This window comes from Tachypleus tridentatus, chromosome 8 (genome assembly GCF_004210375.1).
Source record: "Tachypleus tridentatus isolate NWPU-2018 chromosome 8, ASM421037v1, whole genome shotgun sequence".
Taxonomy (NCBI): domain Eukaryota; kingdom Metazoa; phylum Arthropoda; class Merostomata; order Xiphosura; family Limulidae; genus Tachypleus; species Tachypleus tridentatus.
In genome coordinates this window covers 17,695,789-17,722,705 of record NC_134832.1, presented here as the reverse complement: position 1 = coordinate 17,722,705, position 26,917 = coordinate 17,695,789, and the positions used below count along the sequence as shown (strand labels likewise).

Below are 26,917 nucleotides of genomic sequence, written 5' to 3'. Positions count from 1 at the left end.
GTAATTAATTATATATGCCATAATACATTGTTAAGCTTATTATGTTTTTAGCACTACATTCCTAATATAGTCCTATGTGAATTTTCAAGAATGATAAGAATGTATAATAATAGAATTCCAACCACGCACTATTTGTCATATTCGTTGCTGATGATGAATTTTGCTTGGTTCAGAATTCTTTAGTTCAGTTGGGATACAATGCACAAAGTAGTGTTTATAATACTATTCATATAGGTCATTTGTTACAACAACAATTGTTATCTTGTGAAATCCTTTTAGAAGCTGACAAAGTTTGATGTAGTTACTTATATTTGTTGTATGCTATTCTTATTATGTTTTTAACACTACATTTTAATATAGTCTGTTACAAATAAAATCTATATTGTTGGTAGTGAATATGACAAATGCAGTGGGGATGAAATATTTATTTACTATACACATTTCTAATTCTTGAAAATCCATAACTGATTAGATTACAATTTTAAGAACTGTCAATTCATAAAAAAATATCACATATAAATATAAGATGATGTATTTGCAGAAAGGTCATCTCATATTTCAAACTAATTCAGTTATTAATTGTTTTTGTTTGTTTTTAGAAGAAGTAAATCATATTGGATGTTATTAAGCTTGATTATATTTTAATTATATTAGTGTGTCTTTTCTTAGTCTTTAGATTGGAAAATTTTGATATCTTCAAGGTCTTTTGATTTAAACCTTGCAAAGGTGTAAAATAAAATGAATTTTATATAGATTGTTTTACAATTTTTAAAATGTATGTAAAGAACTAGTCATAATACAGTACTCTCACAAGAAATTGTTGGTCAGAAACAAAGCAGAAATCATGCTAGTTGAGAAATTATTCATAGTAGTTTATTTTAGGTAGTATCTCAAATCTAATACAGCTGTGATTATATTAAAATTAAAACTGAATTATAAATATTCTTTAGTTTGAGGAAAGCTAAAGTAAAAAGTTTCAATAAGAAAGTAGTAATTACTCAAGGATAGAAATTTTCATAATAGCTTCCTTTTGGTAATGTTTGAAACATCATACACTTATGATTTGGTTACAATTAAAACAAGTTATAAAAGTTTGATAGATGTGTTATAGAATAATTAATTATGTTCTTTCTTTAATGTTATTTTCATTAATAGTGTTGTTTAAAATATTTTACTAAATATTTTTTATTACATAGATTATTTTGCATTGTTACAAAGTATTCTAAGCTGCGAGATGTTATTGGGTTTAAGGCTAGGAATACCAGTAACAGCAAGGACACTTAACTTGTAAATCAATGCATTTTGACCTTTATAAATTAGATTGGTATATTAATTATTTATTTGAACCATTAAGTTAATTTTTACTGCTTTTTATCAGGAGGTAATAATAAGTCAAAAGTTTTAACTAAATTCTACAATTCCTACACAAATTATGTTTTAATAAGGCTTCTGAGTCAACAGCAAGAAATGGCTACCTTGAGTGTTCAGTATGAAGATGCCAAAATCAAAGCTGTAGCTGAGAAAAACGCTAACATCAGTTCAGAGGTATTTGGCTATGTTATTTGCTGAGTATTGTATAAATTAATTTTGTTGAAAAACCAATGCACTGAAAAGTATGGTATACAAAACTTTTTTGTTTTTATTGAATAGCATTGATTAAGTGTGAATAATAGTTTTTTATGAAATATAAACCTATTCTTAGCTCACTTTTAACCATTAGTTATGAATATAAATATTTAGTGTTTGAGTTTTTTTTTTAAATATTGTCTTATAAACCACTTTGTATATGTGTAAAAGTGCAGGTTTTTTTTTATTAGAAATGTACATTGGATTCTTTACTTGCTTCTCTTCGGTCTGAGCATGAAAAATTCAGATCTATGTTGGAAGAACAAATTGAGTCCCTAAAATCCACAGTGGAAAATCTTAGAGAGGAATCAAAAGTGAAAGATTCCAAGTTGTGGGAACTAGAAAAAGAGTTGAGGCAAGCACATAGGGAGATATCTGACTATCAAAGAGAGCTGTCAAAGCTAGACTGTACTAAAGAGATTTCAAAAAAGGTGAACTTTTTTTATATGAAATAGAAATATATTAAAATTAACAGAATGATAAGTTTAATTTCATATATTGCTGGAAATAAGTTTCTGTTTTTATTTGTATTTATTGAATAACACAGAAAAAACTTAGATTAAAACCTATTTTATGTACTTTTTAATTGCTTTAAAATTATATTTTTGTATCAAAGTATTTCCTGGTATGCTCATTTGTTAATTACATGTGATCAGTTCAGTATTAAAGTATACATTTTATTTTATTCTGATGCAGTACTTATTACACATTGCAATAATACTATTGAATTGAGTGCATTCTATTAAAATGATTTTGAATATGCAAATTGGCAAGTCACATAACAGTCACAGGTGATATGAATATGTGGTGGAAATTTATGTATTAGAACTACAATTTAACATTATTTGACATTTTGTAGGTACTCAAAATTATTACCCAAAACTGATTGTTTTTGGGAAGGGTATGTAACAATTCTTTCTGACACAAAAAACTCATACATTCAGGTCATAAAATTATGTGCAAATCAGAAATTTAGAGTATCTAAAACAGGGATATTCCTTGTGCTTAATAGCACTAGAATGAAAAGAAACTTGGCTGAACCTGGGGTAGTAGGACCACCCAAAACATACTACAACAAGTCATTCCCCAGCGGTAGTAGGCAAGGAATTTGTAAACACAAAGATCAGGGAAATAGCTATGTTGGTGTCCCTCAAGTAACAGTATGCATCATGAATAACCCTCTCTCTATGGGCATCTTTTGCACATGTCATGAGGTTTTGGTGAGTTGCATTCAAAATGTAATTACACTTCTTTGTTATCATGTTATACAAAAAAATTGGCATAAAAATGCAGCTTGCAAACCAAATTTTGATTGTATATAAGATTTAATTTCTAATTTTATAAGGCAATGTTTTAAAAATTCATAAATTTCCTCTTGTTTGAGAATTCTGACATTCTCTATTTAGACATTACTTCTTTAGTTTATTTGACACCCCTCCAAGAAAGTATGAAATTTAGCATAAATTACTTATTATAATAATTTCATTGCTCAGGCAAAGCTTAGTTTACATAGCCTTTAATTTTATTTAATTATAGAGCAACAAAATAGAAAATCAGATCCCTCTTATCATACTTTCCTGTCCATTCTCTCTTTCAAAAGTTGCCAGTTGTTCTTTCTGATATTTAATGCTATATTATTTATAACCAGTAGAAAGCCAAGGTTTTCATCTATCAAATAACATCATGTTTTATATGCAGAAAATTCTCAATTTTGCTTTCCATTCAAACTTTATTCTCTCAAGAAACATATTAACAAGCACAGATAACATTTTAATGGTTCTTTTTTGCATACTTAAAAAACCATAGAAGTTTTGATGGTTATGGGACTTTGCTTTTTGCATTTTATTATTCTCTGTTATTTGGTGCATTACTTAATTAAATTAAAAAGTATTTAATGCAGCATTACCATTAGTATAAAAAAGTAGGGTTAAGAGTCATATTTTTTATGTATGTTTTCTTTACTTATTATTATAAAAGTAACTGAAAAGGAAAATTGGAAACCTTATAGGTTAATAAGTAAGGTAAAATAAACAACACTAATAATTTTTACGAGGTATGCTTACAAGCAACTCTTGAGTAGTCTGTGTGTTATGTGATTCGATACCCTAACATGAGCTGCACATTCACCAAGTGATTTATAATTTACATCGTTTGGGTAATAGTTAGATGCAGTTCAAAGGGCCATAAATGAAGAAAATGTAAGTTTAACTAGGTAAGTTTAAAGCTATTTAGGATAAATAAATGTAGTTTCTACATCCAGTCATTTACCTCCTTTGTTTCTTGCTTTGCTTTTATCCAGATCTTGGTGAGGAGAGTAGGTTTCTCTTTTCAAGTAGCTTTCCTTTTAACTCATTCCATACATGTTTCTTAAGTGGAAGTGTATAAACAGAAATGTAAAATGTTCTACAGTTAGCCTGTAACTAATGGATTCCCCACTGTCTGATCTTTAGATCTGACTCTCTCATTTTCAGGGGTATCCTTTGGATGCTTGCATGAGGTACTGATCCTGCCACCTAATCAATGTGGGATTCTAGCTAATCTTGTGAGAGGAGGTAGGTACTGTAAAAGAAGTTGTAATTTTCCTATACTGATGAGGTATTTTCAGTAGGTACCTTCCTCTTCTCACACTTCCTACCATTCCTTTCCACTTTTCTCTGATGTTTATGTCTTTTGTCTAACCTTGAAGTAATATTTGGTAGAGGCATATGGAAGTCACATGCTTCACATGAGTGTAGCATGTTCCTATTGGTGGAGAAATGACACATAACAATTTACATGAAAGTCATGTTGGAATCATTCAGTTCCAAAAGGGGGGGGAGCAGAAGACTTGTGGTACCTATAAAGAAAAAATAATAATTATAGGGGCAGCACTAAATGAGAATAATCTATACACACACACAAATAAAGTGTAAATATTTAGTCTTATTAAAAAGTATTAGTTGAGTTGGTTCCTCAAACTAGTAAAATTTTAAATGTATTTCATGTCTTAGCTAAGTTAAATTTTCTAATGCTTTACTAATAGTTGAATACAAGTTCCTTTGGTGTTTGATGCTTATGTCAAAATACTTATATGCAAACGGTTGTCTTTCAAATAAGGAAAAAGTGCTTAGGTTTAGGAACTATGTCTTTTATGTCTTAAAACAGATCTAGTGAGTAGAGTTGGTAGTTTGAAAAATGTGGTTTATGTATTTCATGTGGAAAGTGTTATGTGAAAAGTATAAAGATTTGAACTAATTGTAAATTTTAATAAAAAATTAAAATAATTCCAGTATTCAGATCAGAGCTTTTTTAATGTCTGTGTGTAACATAACACATGGCATTAATTGTCAAAGGCTGCAAGATGACATCATAAAAAATTGTACAAAGACTTTAACATGGTTTCAAATACAGTTAAAAAGCAATTTCAAGGATAAAGTAAAATAAATTTATCAATTTAATGAATGTATGATTCTGTTTTTTATTGGTCTGCATTTATTCAGAAACTGTTAAATATTATTACTTTAAGTGCAATTAAACATAACCACAAATTCCTCAAGATACTTCAGAGAGAATAAAATCTCATCTAGCCAGTCAGAAAATGGTTAAATCTATTTTGAGTTAGTGTTTAAGAATTTATTCTATCCTTTCACAAAAGGCAAAATAAAACCTTTTCGAAAAGAAACAGAAATTTACAATAGCTTATAATCTAAGTACTGTTTTGTATGCTGTATATACTGTTTTGTTTGCTATAAACTTTGTATGCTATAAGTACTGTTTTGTATGCTATAAACTTTCAGCAACTTTAACAAGAATTAGTTGTTTTTTAAGTATTTAAGTAAAACTGTAACATTATTTTATTTTGCATTTCATAAAAAAAAAAGATGTTTGTTTTTATAACATTAGACTATTGAAGAACATTATTTGGAACAATCCAGATTAAGAACAGAAATAAGCAAGCTTCATGAAGATCTACAGGATACAAAACAAAAATATGGACTTGCTGAGACTGAAGTGAAAACTCTTCAAAAGCAATTGAATGAAGCATACAGCATGAACAAAAATAATGCATCAAAAGCTGTTCTTGAGAAAGAGGTACTGTGTATGTATGCACATTAGAATTTTCTTACACTCTATTTGTAATATCTGTAATTATGTTTTAGGGCTTAAAGCTGCAAAGCTCAAACTTTTTTATGTATTTATAAGTTGATCACCATAAAATCATTATTTTTATCCAAAAGACTTGAAAGAAATAAGTGCAATTTTTAGTCTGTTGGATTATTCTTAATGAGAAGTATAACACTTTGTTGTATTTGTTTTATTTTACCAGACACTGCAACAAAACTGCGTGTCATCTCTACAGGGTTGACACTTAAATTCTTAATGCATGTTGTTGATTTCTCAATAAATAATTTGCTGTCAGTGGGGCCCACTTATTGCATAATAGTTAGATTAGTTATTTTATATATATTTTTTGTTACAGAGACTCCAGTGCAAGGAACTGACCAAAAATTGAAAGAAATTTATAATTTTTTTTGCAATATGTGTAAACCCAGCATTAATTAGTGGAATTAATTTCACTATTGGCAGTATTTTTGTTTGTCTCATATGCTGTTGGTTTCTATAAATCAACAAAATTATAGATCTACAAGCAACTTAGTATGCAAACAGTTTTAACTTCTTTTCTTTTTTTTTATTGTGCATTGGATAGTTAACCTACTGGTTTTACAGGGTTTCCATAAAGTCTGGTGATATATAGCAATTAAAAAAGTTCTGTGTTGGAACTTTTGTTCCACAATTGTTCAATGTGGTCTCCTCCTGTGTCAATACATTTTTGAAGGCAGTGCCAAAAGTTTTCATGAACAAGTCTTAACAAAGCAGTATTGTTTCCCAGTAAGGTGATATGTGTTCCTAATTTTTTCATCATAAACTTGAGATGTTATGCAACCCCAGAAGAAATCTACTGGGCTAAGGTCTGGAGATGTTGGTGCCCATTCCATAGAGCCATGCCATATATTAAACCCATCACAAAAATCTGAAATAATTATGTTTAACCTTTGCTATTATCATCTAGTTGTGGCATCAAATGGTCACCTAACATCACAAGATAATTTTCTCCAGTAACACATTCAGTTTGAAAAACATTAACCTAAAATATGATTGCAAGAGACAACACTATACTATCACTTTAGCTGTTCCTTGTGCCTTTGCATGACAAAACCAGTGCAATAAAAAACAAACTTAGGTAATAATAAATAAATAAATATATTTAGGTTTCCCCATGTCTTCAGACTTTTGTGGACACTGTGTAGTACAAAGTCATTAAAAAGTGAGATTAGTTTTTTTTAAATGACTAGTCACAAAATTAGCTGTAGTTTATAAATTAGTAAAAATATCTGATTAACCCAGAAACTCCAATGTACTACTTGTATTTTGTAGTTCCTGATATAACATAGCATATTTTACTCAAAAACTTGCTCTAGAGTTAGCTGTGGGTAGGAGAGAAATTTTTGTATGTCAAAAATAAACAATATGAAAAGTACACATTCCTTCTACATAATTTTCATATTTAACCTCTTGTTATTATACATTTTATGAGATGAAATGGAAAGATGTGCAAAGAGTTTTGCGTCTTAGTTAAAACCTGTCGAGATGGGTTCAGGTGAGATGCCATGTAATCATGTTTACAGACTTACATTCAAAATGTTATTGAACTACTATTTTACAATTGTATGTCAATAATACTGTAGATTATAACTCATATTTTAGTATTATACATTAATTAATTTCTTAATTTGGAAATAAATATAAAAATAAATAGGTAAATATAAATTTTTCTATGTTAGGTGGTATGCCATTTTTTGGGTTTGGTCAGATTACATTTTATGATGTCCACAACACAATGTCCAATTATAATCTCAGATTTCTGATATTGGCAAGCTAGAATATAAAATAAGAACTGCTGCCTTTTCTATTTGCTGTGATGTTATAACATAAGATCCACTATAATTGGCTCCACCTTCCTCTTCATAATTTGAGAGCTTGTCTATTTACACCTGCTTTTTTAACCCATAAGTATATATTTTCTCTATATAATTTTGTTAGTCTCTGTAAGTTATTTATGAGAGAAAAGCTCTTATATCGTTGGAGGGTTTGAAGTATTACAATCAAGAATATTTTCTGAACAGAAATTAGATTTTTTTAGACCAAAATACAATTTAGTAAGAGAGTCTTGTAAACCACAATGGATAATTGGGGTATCATTATAGAAATTTATAACTTTTGGTATTCAAAAATGCACATAAAAAGCTTACAAAATTTCTTTCTTTCTATGTCCAAATATAAATTTGGATGAGGCTTATGTTAAGGGTTAACAAGTATGACTTACAAACTCATAAAAGAACCTCATAATATCATAAGTAGTGTAGATCATTCTTTTCTGAATATTTTTTTTGCTGTTCTATGTTTTATATGCATTTATTGGTTATTGTGTAAGCATGGTAAAATAAGAACAGGTCATTCATAAGCACTTGTGTACTTTTACAGCACTAAATCCCAATCACCCAGGATGATAACTAACATTCAAATACATGATGAGTTTATTAAATCAGAGACAACTTTGTAAAGAACCATATCATAAATAGTTTTTCTCATTTTTATGTGGTACCTAAGATAATTCCTTTTGAAACCATTCTGTTGTAAACAAGTAGATAAATCCAGGATTCAAATAGACTTTGCAGGAAACGTCTGTTTATTGACCACAAATTCAAATACCTACGAACATTATTGGATCAGCCCAGACTTTCTGCACAGCCTTAACATAAACATTTTATAATACTTTAGACAATTCATTTTTAATTGTTATACTGTCAACAAGTTGGTAAATCCTATTCTACTGTGTTTTCAAAGCAGAGAAAGTTGTAAGAATTGTGCTATAAGATCTTGTTTGATATTGATGGTATCAAAGTACTCATTTGAAAGAATAAAGATAAGAAATAGGCCTAAAAATTTAGAAAAACTCTCAGTAGATTTATTTTGGAACTTTGTTGTCCATATTTAAAAAGACAGACAGTGCTATCCGTTTTGTTTCTTCTTGTTTGTAAGTTATCTCGTGGCAGTAAAGTAACTACACAAAATAAATGTGAAAAGGTTAGAAATGTAAACTCTGACCAAAAATATTTGAAGCTTTGTAGTTAATAATAATGATACTATATGTTTTATTCTACATTTGCAACCTTTATTTTTGTTATACTTTACTTACCTATCCACAACCTGGATAAGTATAATGTTGTAGCAGAGAATGTAACAAATAAAATATAAATATTTACTGAAATATAAAAGTTTAAAATTTAACTATGAGGTTTTCATTTTTCACGTTTTCAATATTTATTACTACAAAAGTAACTAAAATATAAAAATTAGAAATTATTAGTTCAGATAATGAAAATAATAAAATAACTTTTCATGGGATATACTTGCTGGCAGCTTGATATTAATATGGTAACCTGATATTTTGTGTATGAAACTTTCTAATGTTCACTGATAATCTACAGAATTTTGCAAAGATACATGAACATTATAAAAAATTATAGCATACTTACTCTCATGGATACTTTGGAGGTATTATGCCCAGCCTATATTCATGGAGTCAAAAACAAGTTTAATATCTTTCTTGGTTTAACTTACCTACTTGAATATGATTTCTGTATCATTTTCTCATTAATCTAATGTTACACCTTATTAAGGAAAATATTTTTCAGCAGTGACTAGTATAATCAAAATGCAGAATTAATTGATGAAGGTATTACTGTTAAAGACAAAGTATGGTGGAAGCTACTTCTCACCTATAGTATATTATGGATTTTGTCCTTTCTGGAAGTATCAACATGCAGAGGTGCTTTTTCTGGTTAGAAATAAATTAATATGTAATATTTTCTACACATTTCTATGATGATTGGGTGATATTGAGACGTGGGCTCACAACTTATTGTCATTGGACTATAGTTTATTAAAGAACCGTCAGCACATGAACTGCAAACATGCACAATCAATGTTGCATGGTGCTATGCAGTGCTTACAGCTAATGTTATCCTGCAGCAGTGAAATATGATAGACACTATGGTATTCCTACAGAATGGTGTCTCTCTTTGTATTAATAATCAAATGAAATGTATTGTGGGAACACTTTTGGGACAATCACTTCATGAAAATTTGCTTGTGATTGGTCACCTAACTCACCAGAGATTTGTGGTTGTGGAGATATCTGAAGTTTCTCATGTACTGTGGGAACCCTTGCACAGTTTCAGACCTCAAGGATACGTCTGTTTAGAAAGTGACTAGCATACCAGATTGGAAGTTCATCGTTGGTGTAATGTCTGTTGTCACATGTATGCAATACAGTGTAGATGCTTTGAGGAACATAGGGAAACTGAATAATTGTTTAATTGTTATAAGCAAGTGGCTGTATAATGTATTAATATTATGTTGCTCTGTATAGGTTACTGTTAGCTACACTTCACTGCAATGACACCTGAAAGGTTATAAGCAAGAAACAAAAAAAGTGAAATTGTTGTTTATAGTCAACAACCCAAAATATGAAAAAGGTGGTTTCAATGTTCAACCAGTAAAAATTGAATCAACAGGTCTGATGTTATAATTTTCTAAATATCCTTCAAGCAATTTCCTGCTACTTAAACTAATGACTCATTGAACTGTTTAATGATTTAATCATACTTCCAGCCTTGAATGATAACAGTGACAAACAACTTTCAGCACATTCAAATTTGAGACATTAACATAGAGTTAGTTAACAGTGTTTTGAATATTGTACTCAAAGAAGTTTTTCATGACCCAACTGTCTTCTGGGAACAGTGGCATGTGTAAGTCCAAGCATTTCTTTCATATAACTATTGTTCAGACTTGAATCATCTGAGCAAGTACATTACACAACTTACCTACAGAAAAGTACATACCTTGAAAAAGAATTGAAAACTTGAAACAAATGTATGTATTATTTTTTGGAAGCAAATAGCAGATTACATATAAACATCAATCAAATTAATGTAAAATATATTTTTAGCTTTGATTATTTGATGCTTCTATCAAATCAAACTGTATATTATCATAAAATGAAGTGTATAGACTTGTATACTACTATACATTAAGTAATTTATTTATAGCTGTTAATTTTTTGCAAACATGATAACAGAACAATGTTGGTATTTGTGTTTATTTTAATTATCTTAGATGTAAGGGTGATTGATCTATTTTTTGCTATCATTTTCGTTGAAAATGAGTAAGCATTGTAAGAAATGGTGAATAGAAATTGGTTTTTACTTCTTTGACAGTGATGTGTGTCATAATGAAAGAGAAGCATGATAAATTTCGTGACTTGCAAGATTTAATTTAGTTGAATAAGTTTACCAAATGTGCATAGAGAATTTCAAAATGTTTACTTCACTGCTTTACTTGGTGTTGGGTTAGATTTTATTGTAACTGTGGTTAACGACAGCAAAACAAATTTTAAAACATTTATTGGGAACCAATAAGGAATTGTGGTGTTCAGTTAAATTATATGGGTATCTTGTTTGTGTGTTCTCAAACAGAAAGAGAGTATGGTATTCTAATTGCTAGATAAGTGTTTTAAGTAGTTAGTACAGCAGTGTTACATTGATGTGTTGTGCAATTTCTTTCCACTTCAGTTTGCCGAAGCTCTACAACGTTTACACAAGTCAGAAACACATAGAAAAAATCTTGAAGGCATAGTACAAAAAAACAATAAAAAGATAGAAGACCTAGGATCTAATTTAGAAAATACTAGTCAGGTATGTATACTTACATTTCTATTCCAGATTGTAGAATCATTATATTTTGATACAATACATTACCTCTTCTTACACATGTAGCTATTCTTCTTCAGTCCTGCTCTCTATATGCAAAACGTTTTTCCCATGCCACTAACCTTGAACTCCATGCATTGTTTAACTGTGTCTTGCACATAATCATCAGGATTCCTATAATGCATTGTACTTCTGTCATATATAAATTTACATGTCCAAGGTGTAACTTTGGCTACGTGGGCTCTACAATATGTTGTTTGAGTTCACTGTAATAAAAAGTATGTGCAAAACACTTTATATAATCAGTTGTCTATCCTTTGTCATTGTTTAAAATGTCAGATGTTACTTCTTAACATTTCAGCATCTTGGGGAGTACAGATAGCAAAGAAATGTTATGCACTAAGGAAAGTTTGTGGATACACAAGATGTGTTCTGAATTAAATGTTAATCAAATAGCTTCTCCTTTATTCCTTGTTACAGCTAACATAGTCCCATAAAGTTTTGTCAGAAAAGAACAGTCAGTAAGTAGCTAATTGGGTTACAAAATATTGTAAATTAATTATTTTCCCTACTTTAGGTAGCATAATTTTTTATTTACTTTAAATACACAGCAGTTATATCCCTAACTTGTATGTCATCAAAAAGAAAGCCAGAAAATTAAACTTATATAACTTAGATATTATACAATACACCTTTAGAAGGAGTGGGTTTTCTTTTAGCGTGAGTAACATTCTGGAGTCTGCTGAAAAAAGCTGTTTTGTTTTTTTTCTTTTCTTGTAAGATGTATTTAAAGGATAGTAAGGTTTTGTGGTCTTTTCTTTCTTTTTCTCAAAAAATACCACACTTAAAGCAGCTACGGGTCAAATGCACAAGAGCACTGAATATCCTCCGTGTCCTCTCTTCTACCAGTTGGGGAGCAGATCGATGTTCTACGTTAAAAGTATATCGTGCTCTTATTTGATCAATACTCGACTATGGATCAATGGTCTATGGCTCTGCCAGACTTTCGGCCTTAAAGATGCTAGACCCCATTCATCACCAAGGACTTCGACTCTGCACTGGGGCTTTCCGCACCTCTCCAGTTCATAGCTTATATGTTGAATCTCATGAACTTTCTCTGCACCTTTGCCGTTTGCAACTATCTTTACTATATTTTTCAAAACTTTGTTCCTTACCAAAGTAACCCACCTGGGGATGTGTTTTCCTTCCTCAGTGGGCTGTACTTTTTCAGAATAGACGATCTGCCATTGCTCTGTTTGGCCTTTGCATCCAGGCGCAATTGGATGACTTGGGTCTGTCCTTGGATAACATTGAAGATTCCACAGGTCAGCCCATCCCACCATGGCTTATTACAGCCCCCAAATGTGACCTTTCTTTCAGTCATCTGAAAAAAGGCAGATACTCCAGATTGGAAGTACCGTCATTTATTTAATGAACATCTTTCAAAGAATCATTCTGTTCCCATTTATACAGATGGTTCCAAATCAGGTAATTCAGTGGGCTCTGCTATGGTTTGCTCCTGTTCGGTGGTTGCGCGCAGAATCCCCTCTACAGCTTCTGTGTTCACTGCTGAACTGTATGCCATATCCCTGGATCATATTGAAGCTGAGCAGTACTCCAACTGCATTATTTATACTGACTCACTTAGTTCTATACTGGCCCTGGAATCGCTTCACGTTGGTTCACACCCTGTTCTTGCTGATATTCAAAACAGACTGGCTCATTTCTCATTAACTGCTACTTCTATCCAGTTTTTCTGGATACCAGGCCATGTTGGTATTTGCGGGAACGAACTTGCAGAAACAGCAGCTAAATCTATCTGCTCCGGCACTATCACCAGTGTGCCTATTCCATACATGGACTATGGTTTGTATTCAAGGCTTGGCTCCTTGTCAGCTGGCAGTCCACTTGGAGTGAGCAACGCAAAAACAAGCTTTTTCAAATAAAACCCTACATTGGGCTTTGGCCATCTAGCTTCTGTAAGGTTCAGAAGGAGGAAGTTGTTCTAACTAGACTACGCATTGGTCACAGTTTTTTAACTCATCGTTTTCTTTTATCTGGAACTGATGCACCAGCGTGTAGTTTGTGTAACATTCAAATCACTATCAGCCACATTTTACTTTCTTGCCATCGTTATGATTCTCAATGACAGCAATATTTTAAACATGTTTTTTCCCAGGGTTTATCAGTAACATTGGACAGTGTTATTGGTGATGGTGACACTGTCCACCTTGATAAAGTTTTTAGTTTTTTAATGGCCATTAATCTTTTTAATCTTATTTAAGTGTTGAATATTTATTCATTACACCTTTTTAATTGTGGTTCCCTTTTCACAGTTTCATTTTCTCTAGTTCAATTTGACATTGAAAAATGGCCAGAACATTAAATAACTCGACACCAGGACTGGAAAGGCCAACTTCATGTGACTAACGCTGGTGTTTGAACTACCCGTTAGTCGTCCTGGCGAGTTGTTATTCCAATTTTGCTGCATGTCTTTTAAACTTTTATTACTTTACCCTTTGGTACTGGCCATAATGGCACATAACCCAGAACCAGGACTGGAAAGACCAACTTCAGGTGACTGACGGTGGTTCTGGTACTTGCTTGTTAGTCTTCCTGGCGGGTTATGATCATTACCATTTTGCTACAGTAAGTACTTTACAACTTCTTTTACTCTGCTTTCTCTCTTACCATTGTAAACTAGGTGTCAACATTGGTTTTATGCTTTTTCTGTTTTTCAATGATGTTTTGTTTTACCTTCATTTCCTTTTCTGTATTTTACTACATTTAATTTATTTTTATCTTTTTACCGAACGTTTGGCGCAGATAGCCTAGCTGCTTTGTGCCATAAAACACTAAATCAATCAATCAATCAATTTTTCTCAAAAAAACATTTATAAATGTCCAAGAGTGATTTGTTTACTTCTGTTAGAGGATGTGGATTGTCAAATCTGGACTCTTTATATTTGCCTTAAGATACTGCTGAAAATGGCATATAACATTATATGCTAAAAGAATTATTACCTTTTCCAATGAATTCCATCAATGCTGCTTTGCTTGAAATGTGACAGTGTGATAAGATGTTTCTGGTTCCGTTAGCAATTACTAGTGAATCAAGCTCAAATTAGCTAAAACTGTCATGCACTATAACATTACTCATACTTCACTCTTAGAATGATACAGCCATATACACAGTGTTCTTCAGGTTGTTATCAAACTTCATATTCATCCATTTGAAGCAAACAGCATTTAGAATTGTTGACTGCTACATATTTTATTTCTGTTGCACTGTGAGAGTCAATAATTTATTTACAATAGAATGAAAAATGGTGTGAGAGCTACAATACAATCCTTAAAGTGTTGATTGACAGATATAATGCCAGTTTTATTTTGCAGTATTTTTAAATCTTCACAGAACACAGAGTGATTGGTTTGGATTTCTGGATAAATATTTCGCATGAATGCACATAGTGGTCATTCATTTCTTTAACACATTACTCTCATATATACCATTAGAACCAAAGTATTCCAATAATGTGAGTGGGAAGTGTGTTGTTTCAGTACTTTTTGTAACAGAGTTTGTGTCTGTTACTGATAATGTGAAATAAGAAATTTATTACAAAAAAGTTATAAGAATGTATTTTTTGCACATGTATATTTATTTATTCTGATAAACTATAAAGATAAATATTGTTGTAGAAAAAACTGGAACTGGAAAATACTATCAAGGATTTGGAGAAGAAAAATGAAGATTTAGAAAAAAGATTGTTTGAAGCAAAGTTAACTTACTCAGTTTATTCTCGTGAAGCAGAAGAAAGTAGACAGTTGTGGCAGCATGAAACTAAAACAATAAGCCATCTTGGTATCAGAGTAGGTTGTTTTGACTAGTATACATGCTAGCAACAAGCATTGTTCTTCATCATAATATATATATTTATTTATTACTTAGTCTTCCAGTCTTTTGATTGGTGGTTACCCTTTACAGTGTTTTTACTTTTTATATATTTGCATTAATTAAAGTAAATACAGTTTTAACATAAATCTGTAAATTATTTACACATTATTTACAAATGATAGGTTATATCATTACCTGTTATTTTCTAATTTCCAATGAATATCTTTATGTGTAATTATATTTCTTCATTCTCTGTTTTGTCTAATATTATGTGCACTTGACATCCCACAATTCTCTATCCATTCTGTTGCATATGTATATTTTTCTTACATTCCCTTATATATCTAGGTATCTCTTTATAAACTGATTTTTTTCTTCAAATTTTACATTTTCTGTATTTCTATATCAGTTTTTTGCATAACTAAATATTTTTTGTTCCCAAATGTTTTTCTCTGACTATTATTTCTCATTACTAGCTAAGTGAAGTGGAAAAACAAAAGAAAGATTTAGAAACTACTGTTACAGATTGTCAAAAGAAAGTTTCAAAGGCTTTACAAGTCAAAAAGATAGCAGAACTTCGTCTTCAACAAGAACAGGATAGGTATAGACAATTATCTGTTGTAAACAACAACCTGTTGTTAAAATGTTCATCCATTATGATTTAAAGGTGGTATTAATATACAACTGGATTAAATAAAAGATTACATTGTATGTTTAATGTTTTCTCAAATCACATATTCTTTTGAATGGGAAAGCAAAAGGTTTTTTTTTGGTTTTTTTTCAGAACATTAACATACATTTGTTATTTGTGTTTGATAAAAAAGATAATCCTCCTAAAACATTAGCTCATCTAAAATTATCTTAACCCTAATCATTTTATGTTAATTTTCTCACATGTCCTACTTAGATTTTTTATACCTTAAATTTCTCTCCACTTTTAGTTATTTTTTTGTCTTTGTTAGTAATTTTTGTTTTATTTCTATGTAGAAAATTTATGACAAAGAATAACTTTTCTGCCAAATGTTTAATTTTTGTATTTAAAAATGAACCAGTATTTTAAAGAAACAACTAAGAAAAATATTGGCCCACTTTTTAAAAGAGGACAGTAAAACTTATTATTCCACTGTTTCTTAAAAAAAATAAAAAAGAGGAAACACATTCTTTAAAATGTTAGTATTCTCTAACAACGAGGCTATGGAAGTTTCATCCAGACCAGACTGAGCAACTTTCAACGTTAAGATAACAGAGGGTGATACTGCTTTAATGTTTCTTGCTATATCATTAACTTGGGGACATTTTTCTGTGTTTATTTATTTTTTTATTATTGAATAAATTTGAAAAAGTTGCAAATATTTCTATTACTTACAAGATCTAAGTATTAACTATCTGTTAAAACAACAAGAAATATTGTGCTGTATTTATGTATTTTGGGGGCATATTCAGATAATTAAGACCCCTTCAAGTTTTCATAATACATAACTTTCTGTTTCCAATTACACAACAAAAAGGCTTATTCTTAAATATGCCATATGCTAATACCTAGTAAAAAGAAAAAGATGATAAATATCAATTGTTTTAGTAGCACATCAATGAGGCTATTTCAAACATCACTTAGAAGTATGTGTAATGCGGAAGTATGTGCTGGTTGTAAAGAATATTAAACAACACAATGAATATAATATTAATCTGATTTGAAACAAATGATTATTGAATATATCTGTTATTATTTGGTTTGTTTTTATAAAGTTTTATATTGTTAAAAAATATAGTAATAAAAATTGCCCCAATTTAAATTTTTGTTTAATTTAACAGATTAATCATTCTTATTATGTTTGTTTATAACTTGAATATTGTTGCATGTTACAAGACACTTCAACTTCAGTGTTGATATTGTATCTAGCAGTTGATGTGCTGAGTTATAGATCAATAAGATTAAGATTCATTCCTGTTTTTGAATAGTCTTTACACTTTCAACTGTGGGACATTATAATTATCACAGAAAATATTTCTATTTGATTAAAGTAGCTGCATATTAGGTGGTGTCTACTGCTAAGTAATTGCCCTCAGTTTGATCAACAATTCTAAATTATAGATTACTATACCTGAATCTTGGAATAGGCTGAATATTACAGAGTATCAAATTATTGTTACTTAAGCAACCTGTGCTTACAAACCTTCTTTTATGGAAGCAGTTTATCCAGTGTATGTGATAACTCACTTGTGTAAGGCTCCAGTAGTGGGGCTTGAAAATGTACAATAAAAAGAAAAGAAAAAAACATGGAAAACTAGCTATTAATTACTATTATATCCCATATAAGAGAGTGAAAAATTATTATGTGCTATAATTCTATGTATACTTTTAACAACTTATTGCAGAAAAATATCAGTAAATAAAAGGGTTGGATTTTGTGCCTTTGATTTTTATGATGCATGAAATTTAATTTAAAAAAAAATTGCAGCAAATATTAAAGTAAATATAGGATCTTCTGAATATATCAGACCTAACAATATGAGGCCAGCCAAAACAATTGTTTAATTTTGAATCCATTCATAAATATATTTGTTAATAATTTGATATTTTATAAATTTTAAAAATATTATTGGTGACAATAAATTTTAGAAATATTAAATTGTTATAAAATATGCTAGTTTTACGGAGTGGATTATTGCTTTAGATTTTTGAACACATTTTTTTCTGTTTTATTGCAAAATAATGTTTTGTGACTTGCAGTTGCTCAGAAGTTAATGATTTAGTTGATAATTTAACAAATAATTATATTTGAGCACAGGTAGTATATTATTACTGGACTATACAATAATTATAAGTTATTTATCTTTCTGATTTTTTTTATAGAATACAACAACTGAAGGAAGACATCATAAACTATAAAGCACACCTGAAACGTGCAAAGCAAAAAATAGAGGTATGAAAGTTTAAAGCAGAATGATGTTTGAGAGAGACAGTTAAAAATAGAAGTTAGAATAATATTAAGAGTATTCTTTAACAGAAAAACTTCCAGTATTGTTTGTAATTTTAAGAACTTTAATAATATGTAAGTGTAAAATTTCCTTTCTTAAAAATATATTTAATTGGAAACACATTATGCAAACTAGATGTAAATATATTGTTTAAAGTTACCTTTCTTAAATGATGACATCACTAAGGCACCTAGCTTCATACATTGTAAATATTATGTTAAATGTCTCTTTGCATTTTGTAGTATTTTAATATTCTTCATATTTGTTTAAAAAAGTTTTTCTAGTCTTTCTTTTATTTTGTGTGAAAAAGTGTTATGAAGTTACTTCACCTCCAGGCAAAAATAAGTCTTCCTCAAATTGTAATTTAACTTATATTATCGTGTATTTTATATGCTTATTATATGGGCTAAGTAATGCATAATATAGTATTACAATTCTTCCAATTTGAAAATTATTTCTTTTGAGCTAGCATGATTAAGACTATCCAATAAAAAAACGTGTAATTTACATAAAAATGATGAATTTTTCAATATGTTTTGTAAATACACTAGTTATATTTTAACTGTTTTTATATTGTTATTGTAAGATCTATATTTACCCCAAAAGCTTTAATATATTTGTTCAAACAAGAGCACCAAATCTTAATTGAGTTTGATGTTAATTCCTTTCATACATGTTAATAACAGGGTGAACATGTTTATATATTTTCAGGATTTTGAAAAATTTCCAGCAGAAGTTAGGTTATTAACTCAAGAAAGAGAGTTTACCCAGAAGAAAGAAAAGCTCTTAGAGACAATCTCAGATCAAAGAAGACAGGTAGGTATTCCATGTGATATTTCTTTACTTAACTTGTACAAGTCCTTAGCTGCAACTCACAATCCTTGTTTTAATTTATAAAATAATACAACTTTTTTGTTTGATATCTATTATATAACTTAGCAGTTTTTTACCATGACACTTCATTTTTATTTCTTTGATATTTGTGTGTGTTTTTTTTTGGAAGATAATGACAATAAACATTTGAAAGGTATTTCCCTAAGTAACCCTGCACAAAATTATGATAATATTCTAAGTTTACTCTATCTTTTAAAAAAATCTACATAGGCTATTGCTCAAAAAATAGTTTACATTAGTAGTTTGAGCTGATCTTTTAATCAGACATTATCTAAGCATACAAATTCAACATGGTTGAATTTAGTGCTATCAATAGGTAATATATTTAAGGTTACAAATTTTTTGTGAGTTTTAACTGTATATTTTTGCCCTATTATCAGAACATTTCTACAAAACTAAAACACCATTTGGCATGACAGAACTTGATGTAAGATAAAACATGAATAGATTTATTATTTTCTGGATTTAATAAATTAAAAGAATAATATTTATTGTGTAGCTTTAATACTAATAACCTTTGTGTTTTATAGATTGAAAAACTGGAAGAGCAACTCAACAAGGAAGAAGAATTACGTCATCAGGCTGAGGAAGTAAGCCATAAACTAAGTGCAGGTTGGTTAATTGTACCTTTTTCAATTGAATAAAATATTTTTTTTTATAAAGTTCTATAAATAAATAGCATTATAATTCCATAATAGGTTTCTTTCTTGTGATAGTTATTGGAAGTAATTTAATACCTTAAAGAGTTAATAGCTGTATTTAACATATATGTACTTTATAGATTTTGAGAATCCACGTGCTTATTCATAAAATAAACAAAGTACATGTAAACCACTTTCAAAATATTGCTGGGCATTTACTAAGAGTGAGTTTTGGCAGCCAGGAAAAATACATTAATTGTTGTACAGTATGGTGTTATTAAAGTTTTATTATAAAATCTAAGGTTATAAGTGTCAACTTTTGGAGCAGAACAGCAACAGTAGTGGGGGAATGATATTTTTTTTCCCATCACATAACCATGACCTTTACAGTTTACATATATATTTATTTTTTAAGTTAATCTAGTATGTAAACAGTGACTGTCCCTATAATCTTGAATCTGTTGTACAACAGTAATAAAATAATTGAATCTGCACTAGATCTGTGCTGTGTATAGTTGACAACATTACAAAGACATGTGAAATAAACATTAACAAAACTACAAGATAATTCATCATGTGGAATACATTCAATGGCCCGACATGGCCAATTAGTTAAGGCACTTGATTCCTAATGCATGGGGGCATTATAATGTGGCAGTGAATCCCACTATTTGTTGATAAAAGAGTAGCCCAAGAGTTGGCAGTGGGTGGTGATGACTAACTGCCTTCCCTCTAGTCTTATGCTGCTAAATTAGGGACAGCTAGCATAGATAGCCCTTGTGTAGCTATGCACGAAATTCAAAACAAACCACAACTCTTGTATAAGCTTGTATGAAATTCAAACTATCTTTCCTACATATAAAACACGTTTTTTATCTTGACAAAAAAAGCGGCACAAAATATTACCTGCAAATCCATTAGTGGGTTGCCCAGCAGGGAAAATACCATTGAGATCTAGAAATATTATGAAAATTTAAGCAACATGTATTTATAATTTGTTTACAAAAACAGCATATTGCTTTTCACTTAATATAATACTAAACAAATATACAGAAACTACTTTAGAATCAACCTACAAAGAAACGTTAAAATATTTATCACTTGTAGTGAAAACAACACTTATTGTTTTTTATTCTAACTTTATTAATTATTTTATTATTTCATAAAATTCGTAATTAACATATATATATATATATATATATGATGCATGAATTGCACTTTATCAAATATTTTTAGAAGAAAACTATTGTGAAATTTGTGATATGTGAAGTATTTCTTCAGATATCCCTCATGCAGCTTTGCACGAAGTTCAAAACCAATATGTGCAAAAGGCATTCGTACCATAGCTATTGTTATATATGTTAACCTTATGCCATAAGTGCTGTTGTTGAATATGTCTTACTATGTGTGAATTTTCCATAAAATAATGAACAATGACATTGTTTTAATTTTGTTTCCTTGTTTAATTTCTGGGGTTTGAATGCATAAATTGTTTGATCTGCAAAATATTGCATAAGATAGAAGATATAATATTTTGATTTAAGCCATTCTTGTTTTGTTAATGACTCCAGATTATGATAATGTTTCTTACTTGTAAATGAAAACTAAAAAAGATATTTATTGTATATTCAGAACTTGTTTCGTTACATGGAGGAGATCCTAGCCAAATCCATCAGCTCAGGGCAGAGTTACTTAAAGGTGGTAGTTTTAAAGGAAACTTACTTTTCCCAAAGTGTCTCTCTGAAAGTTGGAGGCCTGAGGCATGTTTTATTTGTAATACTGTTTTTGATACCTTTACAATATGCAAATTTAATTTTTTGAAGTATAAAAATCAACTAAAATGGTGTTTGAAAAAATGTTTTTGACCTGATTTCACAAAAAACAACTAATCTAAAGTTTTCATTACCTATTGGTTTTTAACCCTGAAATTAAAGGATATTTAAATTTTTATAAAAGTTTTAGCTAGGTGAAAGCAAAATCATTGTTATGAAAGAGTTTTCTTTTCATCTCAGTTTATTTTAAATTAAATTATGCATTTCACAATCCATCATATCATCTGAAATAAAAATTATTAACTATTCAGCTTATTATAATGTCAAACAGGTTATTTTAAAGATGTGGGGAGTAAGCTTTATGTTAAATTAATCACAAAATTAATATTTATTTCAAATACTAGGAATATGATATTAGTGGCAATTAATGCAGATTGCCAACTCAATTAATTTTACAAGAGAATCAAGAAGTAGAATTCACAGAACAAAAACATTTATCAAAAATTCATTCAGAAAAGTTATTGCAAAAGTGAAATTATTAATTCTTAATTGAGATATTCTTTTCATTCTACAAAATATATTTCTGTAATAATATTGCTTCACTTCAAATACTATAGAAATAGACAATTTACTTATGGAAAAACTGAATTATTTTCCAGTTCTAGCAAATCTGAAGACTCAACAAATTCTGTATATAGCTGGTATAAACTCTTTGACAAGAGGTGAAGTTATTGTAATGTTATCAACACTTCCATCAAATACTAAGATTTTTTCAAGTTTATATGACATGTACCCTTTATATGCATTATTACAACAAATTCTAATTTCTTTAGCTTACTATATCTTAATGGTAACTTTATGTCCACAGTATGTGATGTCCTTGAATGATTAATGGAGCTGTTACGTTCCAGTGAGAATATTGTTACTATACCATGTGTATATCAACTGGATTGTCCACAAACAAACAAACAAACTTTTAATGATGATAACAACTATTATATCTTGTTTGTTTTTTTTCTGCTAGGTCTTTCACATTTGAGTGAAAACTATATATTTTATTTAATGTCTTCATGCTTGTTCATGTATTTTGGTCTTTGTATTAAATTCTATTTAAAATTAACTTAGTGAGTTTTTCAAAAAGTAATGCTTAAAATCAGTGTTGATAAAGACCTTATGTACCCTTTATCACTCCTTTGAAAGAACTGTTTGCAGGATATCTTTAGTGTTCCAAAAACATAAACTACTGAAGGCAAGACCAACTTGCACCAGCAAGTACTAGTAGAAGGGTAATATAATGTGATTCTTATGACATATTGCATTAATAGTATCATTCCTCTGGATGTAAAGGTTTCTAAGTACACTAATGCTTATTTCCTGTCTACAATATACCTTCATCATCACCATATGGATTCAAAACTTGTCTGTATAAACAAACACATTTTTTTTGCACATGAACTGTTTTTTTTTTCTTGCTGTTAGTAGAACTTACCTTGTAGAGTGTAGCGTACAGGCCAGTCTTGTGAAGTTTGTATCTTACAGCCACTTCACATGAGTCAGCTGTGATTTGTCATCATCATTTTATCTAGTAGTTCCTCACATAAGTGAAAGGTACAGATACCTTTTTGTTTAAATTGTAAACAGTGAAGCACTTTCATTTCTGTGATTCACTTCAGAGTGAAAATTAAGACTGTGTACAACCAGTATTTAAAGTCCAGGTCAAATGACCTTGTCATTTGTACTTCATGTACATTACTGGTCATCTGAAGCCTAAATTTCTTAATGATGAAGTAGGGTAAATGATTGAATATTGTCTCATAACACTGGTTTTGTTGTGTTGTATCTTTTATACTAAATTATAAACTTACTTATTTGCTGAAATCAAATTAAAGTATGCTGTGCTAATTTATTTTCTCTTCATGAACATAGGATATTTACTTATCAGTGGGAGAAATAATTCATTAGAACTTGTTATAAATGATTTTTAGGAACAATAAAAAAGAAAACTTTTGAAAATGGGTTATAATTTACAAACAGAGATACTTTTAGAATTATGTGTAACATTTTTTCAGGCACATCAAGATCATTTGACCAAACTTTTGAATAATATTAACACTGAACTTCATAAGCAGTCCATAACGAGAGATATTATGGAGAAAGATCGAGCTATGAGCGAAGCTTCCATAAGACAAGATTTTTTACGTAACAAAAACAGTTACATGGTAATTGGTTTATTTTTAATTTGTTCCATTTGGCATAAGTTTGTGTGAAATGTTGCTTGCTGTGGTGGATCAAATACATTAAATAAAACTCTTCATCAAAAAAATTTTTAAAAGTACATATAAAAGTTTTTGAACTGTTCTACCAAGTATGCATAAAATTCTAATGGTTTTGGTTCAGTGATGACAGTGTTGTTAGTTACTGGACTTGAAGTTATAAATTTTATAAAATTACCTCATGCATGAAATAAAAGATTTGAAATTAAACTAATCAAGTTGATAAATAAAATAGGACAAAATTGTATTTAATGGTCAAAGAGAAAAACAAATTGTGATGTTTCAAAGCTGGCTACGGAGATTCACGTATCAGACTTTAATACAAATTCTTAACTGATTTTCGTTTTAACCTTTAATAACAAACATAACACTGACCTTTTGACTCATTCTAAAGTTGTTCTCAGACATGAATATTTAAACAAGCTAAGCACTTTGATAAGAATAATAGGAAGAAGTTCATAATTTTAAAATAAGCTCAGATGGTATTTGAATGTATTTAGCTGAATGTATTTAGAAGTAGCACATGGACATGGAACATATTTAACACTTCTTGTTTGTTGGTGATTAATGTGAAAAGTTTGCTTGTAGTAAAAAACTAATGTTGTGAATGTTTTTTTTTTGTAAGTAATGACCTGAGAATAGTTTAAAAAATAACAATTTGATGGTAAGTAAAACTAATGCTTTGGTTGCATTGAAAATTGTTCTTGATATATTTCAGTATGACAGACTGAATGAACTTCAAAACTAATAACTTGAGTTTATTTAAGAATTAATTCAGTGAGTGTATTTAAAATCATATACCATATAAAAAGCTATATGATCATGTTTCTTAGGCTCTAACACATTAATGTACTTCTAAAAGTTATTTTTAATTCATCAAAAGTAAGAGTTTAGGCAGTTAACATACATTTTTAACATGCAAATTGAGAATTTAAAATATAAAGATATGTATGAGATATGTAATTACATTTATGGATATCTATAAATTTCTCCTTTGTTTTTGTCATCATCACTGAACTAAAGGTATCAGCCATTCTCCTAACAGTATGTTGCAATCATGTATATGTGTTAATATCATTTGTTTTGTTCTCTCTTTTTCAAAGATGTTTATTGTGCTATTGGAAATTTGACTTAAATAAATAAAACTCTATAATTGCTTCTGGTTATATTAAAAGCTATTGAATGAGTATTATGTTACTTTCAATCTCTTAGGAACAAATATCCTACTTGCAAAAAAAGCTCTCAACAAAAGAGACAGAAAGAGGAGATTTGGAACAAAATTTGGACCAATTGAAAAGGAAGTTAGAAGCTGAACAGTTAGCTAGGAAAGGCTTAGAAACTCAAATATATGCTACTGGTGGATCTTCAATGGTGAGACAATTGAATAATCTCCCAGCTGATAGTAAAATACTGAACAACTTTCGTAATTCAACAGTCTCTGATAACCAGGAAAGGTTAGTTATCTATTATCTTCCAATTTATTCTTGAACTAAATTCAAGTGAAAATCACCCTGTCCTTTTGGATCCATGAAAAAAAAAATCTTAACCCCTTCCACTAAGTTCTCAGTCCCAGAGAATCATCCTCATAAATGTTTTGTACTTTTTATAATTTTCATATTATAACTTTTAATGCAGTACACATATCTTCACAAAATTTAGCAATTATCATTAAATACAGTTACAACAGAAAGTGTTCATACCCCTGCGTCATGAGTAGTTTTTTCCTCATAACTTAAAAGTATCACGATTAGGATAATGAAAGTATAGTATGTTATAAATATTATACTAACACACATCTACATAAATTTTTATGGAAATTGAACGACAAATTGTGTATAAACAAATAACCAAAAATAGGAGGGGCAGAGAGTGTTTGTGCATCTACTTTAATAGTCAGTTATGTAACCTTTCAGGTGAATTACTTGGTGCAATCTCTCCTCATAACCCTCCATGATCGTTTGACAGTACTCAACTGGTATTTTCTTCCATTCTTCTTTACAGAAGGCCTCCAACTCTTGCAAGTTTTTCGGATGACGCTGATGAACCCTGGTCTTCAACTCATGCCAAACGTTTTCAGTTGGGTTGAGATCGGGATGATGATGGCCACTTCAAGAACTCTTATATGGGTCCTCTGCAACCAGGGTGTGCTTAGGGTCATTATTGTGCTGGAAGATCCAACGACGTCCAAGCTGCATGTTCCGAGCATCATTCTTGATATAAATGCCTAATATATCAACGTACTCTTCTTTTTTCATGATTCTGTTGATGCAGTGAAGGCTGCCTATATCAGAAGAACTGAAGGAACCCCATAGTATGATCGAGCCACCTCCATGTTTAACTGTAGGGATGGTTTTCTTTGGAAGATTTCGTTCCCCCTTCTTATGGAAAATATTGCAAACATTGTTGTGGCTTAAAAGCTCGATTTTAGTCTCATCTGACCAAAGAATACTCTTCCAATAGGTAAATGGTTTATTTACATGCGTTCTTGCATACCTCAATCATGCTTCTAAATGAACAGGCTTTAAATATGGATGGCATGCTTTGAACCCAGAAGAACGTAATGTTCGTAACTGTAGAGGTGCTTACTTCACACCCAGTTTCCCTTACCAGTTTCTGTATGTCATTACATGTTAAATGAGGGTTCCTATTAACTTCTCTGAGAACCTTCCTCTTTGTTCTCTCTAAACTTTTGGTGGGGTGGCCGGAACGAGGGAGGTTAGCAGTCGATTCTGTAAGGTTAAACATTGCAATTATGCTTTGAACAGTAGATTTCGGCACATTAAGTTGTGTAGCAATACCAGAAAGAGACACACGAGACTTGTATTTTACAAATATTTGGTTTTTTTAAATCACTGGACAGTTGTTTCCTGTTTGCCAAGATGACCAAGCAGATAATGATGGAGATGTCATTAAATTGCCGGAAGTAAATTTTTTGCTAAATTTCATTAATTATGAACCCAGTGTTTAGTTCTGGAATGGTATAATGTAGTTTATTTGCCAAACTAAACAAGATTTTTACAGG

At 30.0% G+C, this 26,917-nt stretch overlaps 1 protein-coding gene across 1 annotated transcript in view; it reads left to right on the top strand.

The window, feature by feature from the left end:
- LOC143258600 (uncharacterized) overlaps window positions 1-26,917 on the top strand; it is a 38,056-nt gene that overhangs the window by 3,368 nt on the left and 7,771 nt on the right. Inside the window, exons 4-15 of the mRNA XM_076517796.1 lie at window positions 1,446-1,545; window positions 1,818-2,057; window positions 5,509-5,697; window positions 11,304-11,426; window positions 15,141-15,311; window positions 15,813-15,937; window positions 18,191-18,260; window positions 19,027-19,131; window positions 19,740-19,821; window positions 21,483-21,610; window positions 23,692-23,841; window positions 25,108-25,349. Of these exons, the coding sequence (XP_076373911.1) occupies window positions 1,446-1,545; window positions 1,818-2,057; window positions 5,509-5,697; window positions 11,304-11,426; window positions 15,141-15,311; window positions 15,813-15,937; window positions 18,191-18,260; window positions 19,027-19,131; window positions 19,740-19,821; window positions 21,483-21,610; window positions 23,692-23,841; window positions 25,108-25,349 (1,725 nt within the window). The remainder of the gene's footprint in view (window positions 1-1,445; window positions 1,546-1,817; window positions 2,058-5,508; window positions 5,698-11,303; window positions 11,427-15,140; window positions 15,312-15,812; window positions 15,938-18,190; window positions 18,261-19,026; window positions 19,132-19,739; window positions 19,822-21,482; window positions 21,611-23,691; window positions 23,842-25,107; window positions 25,350-26,917) is intronic.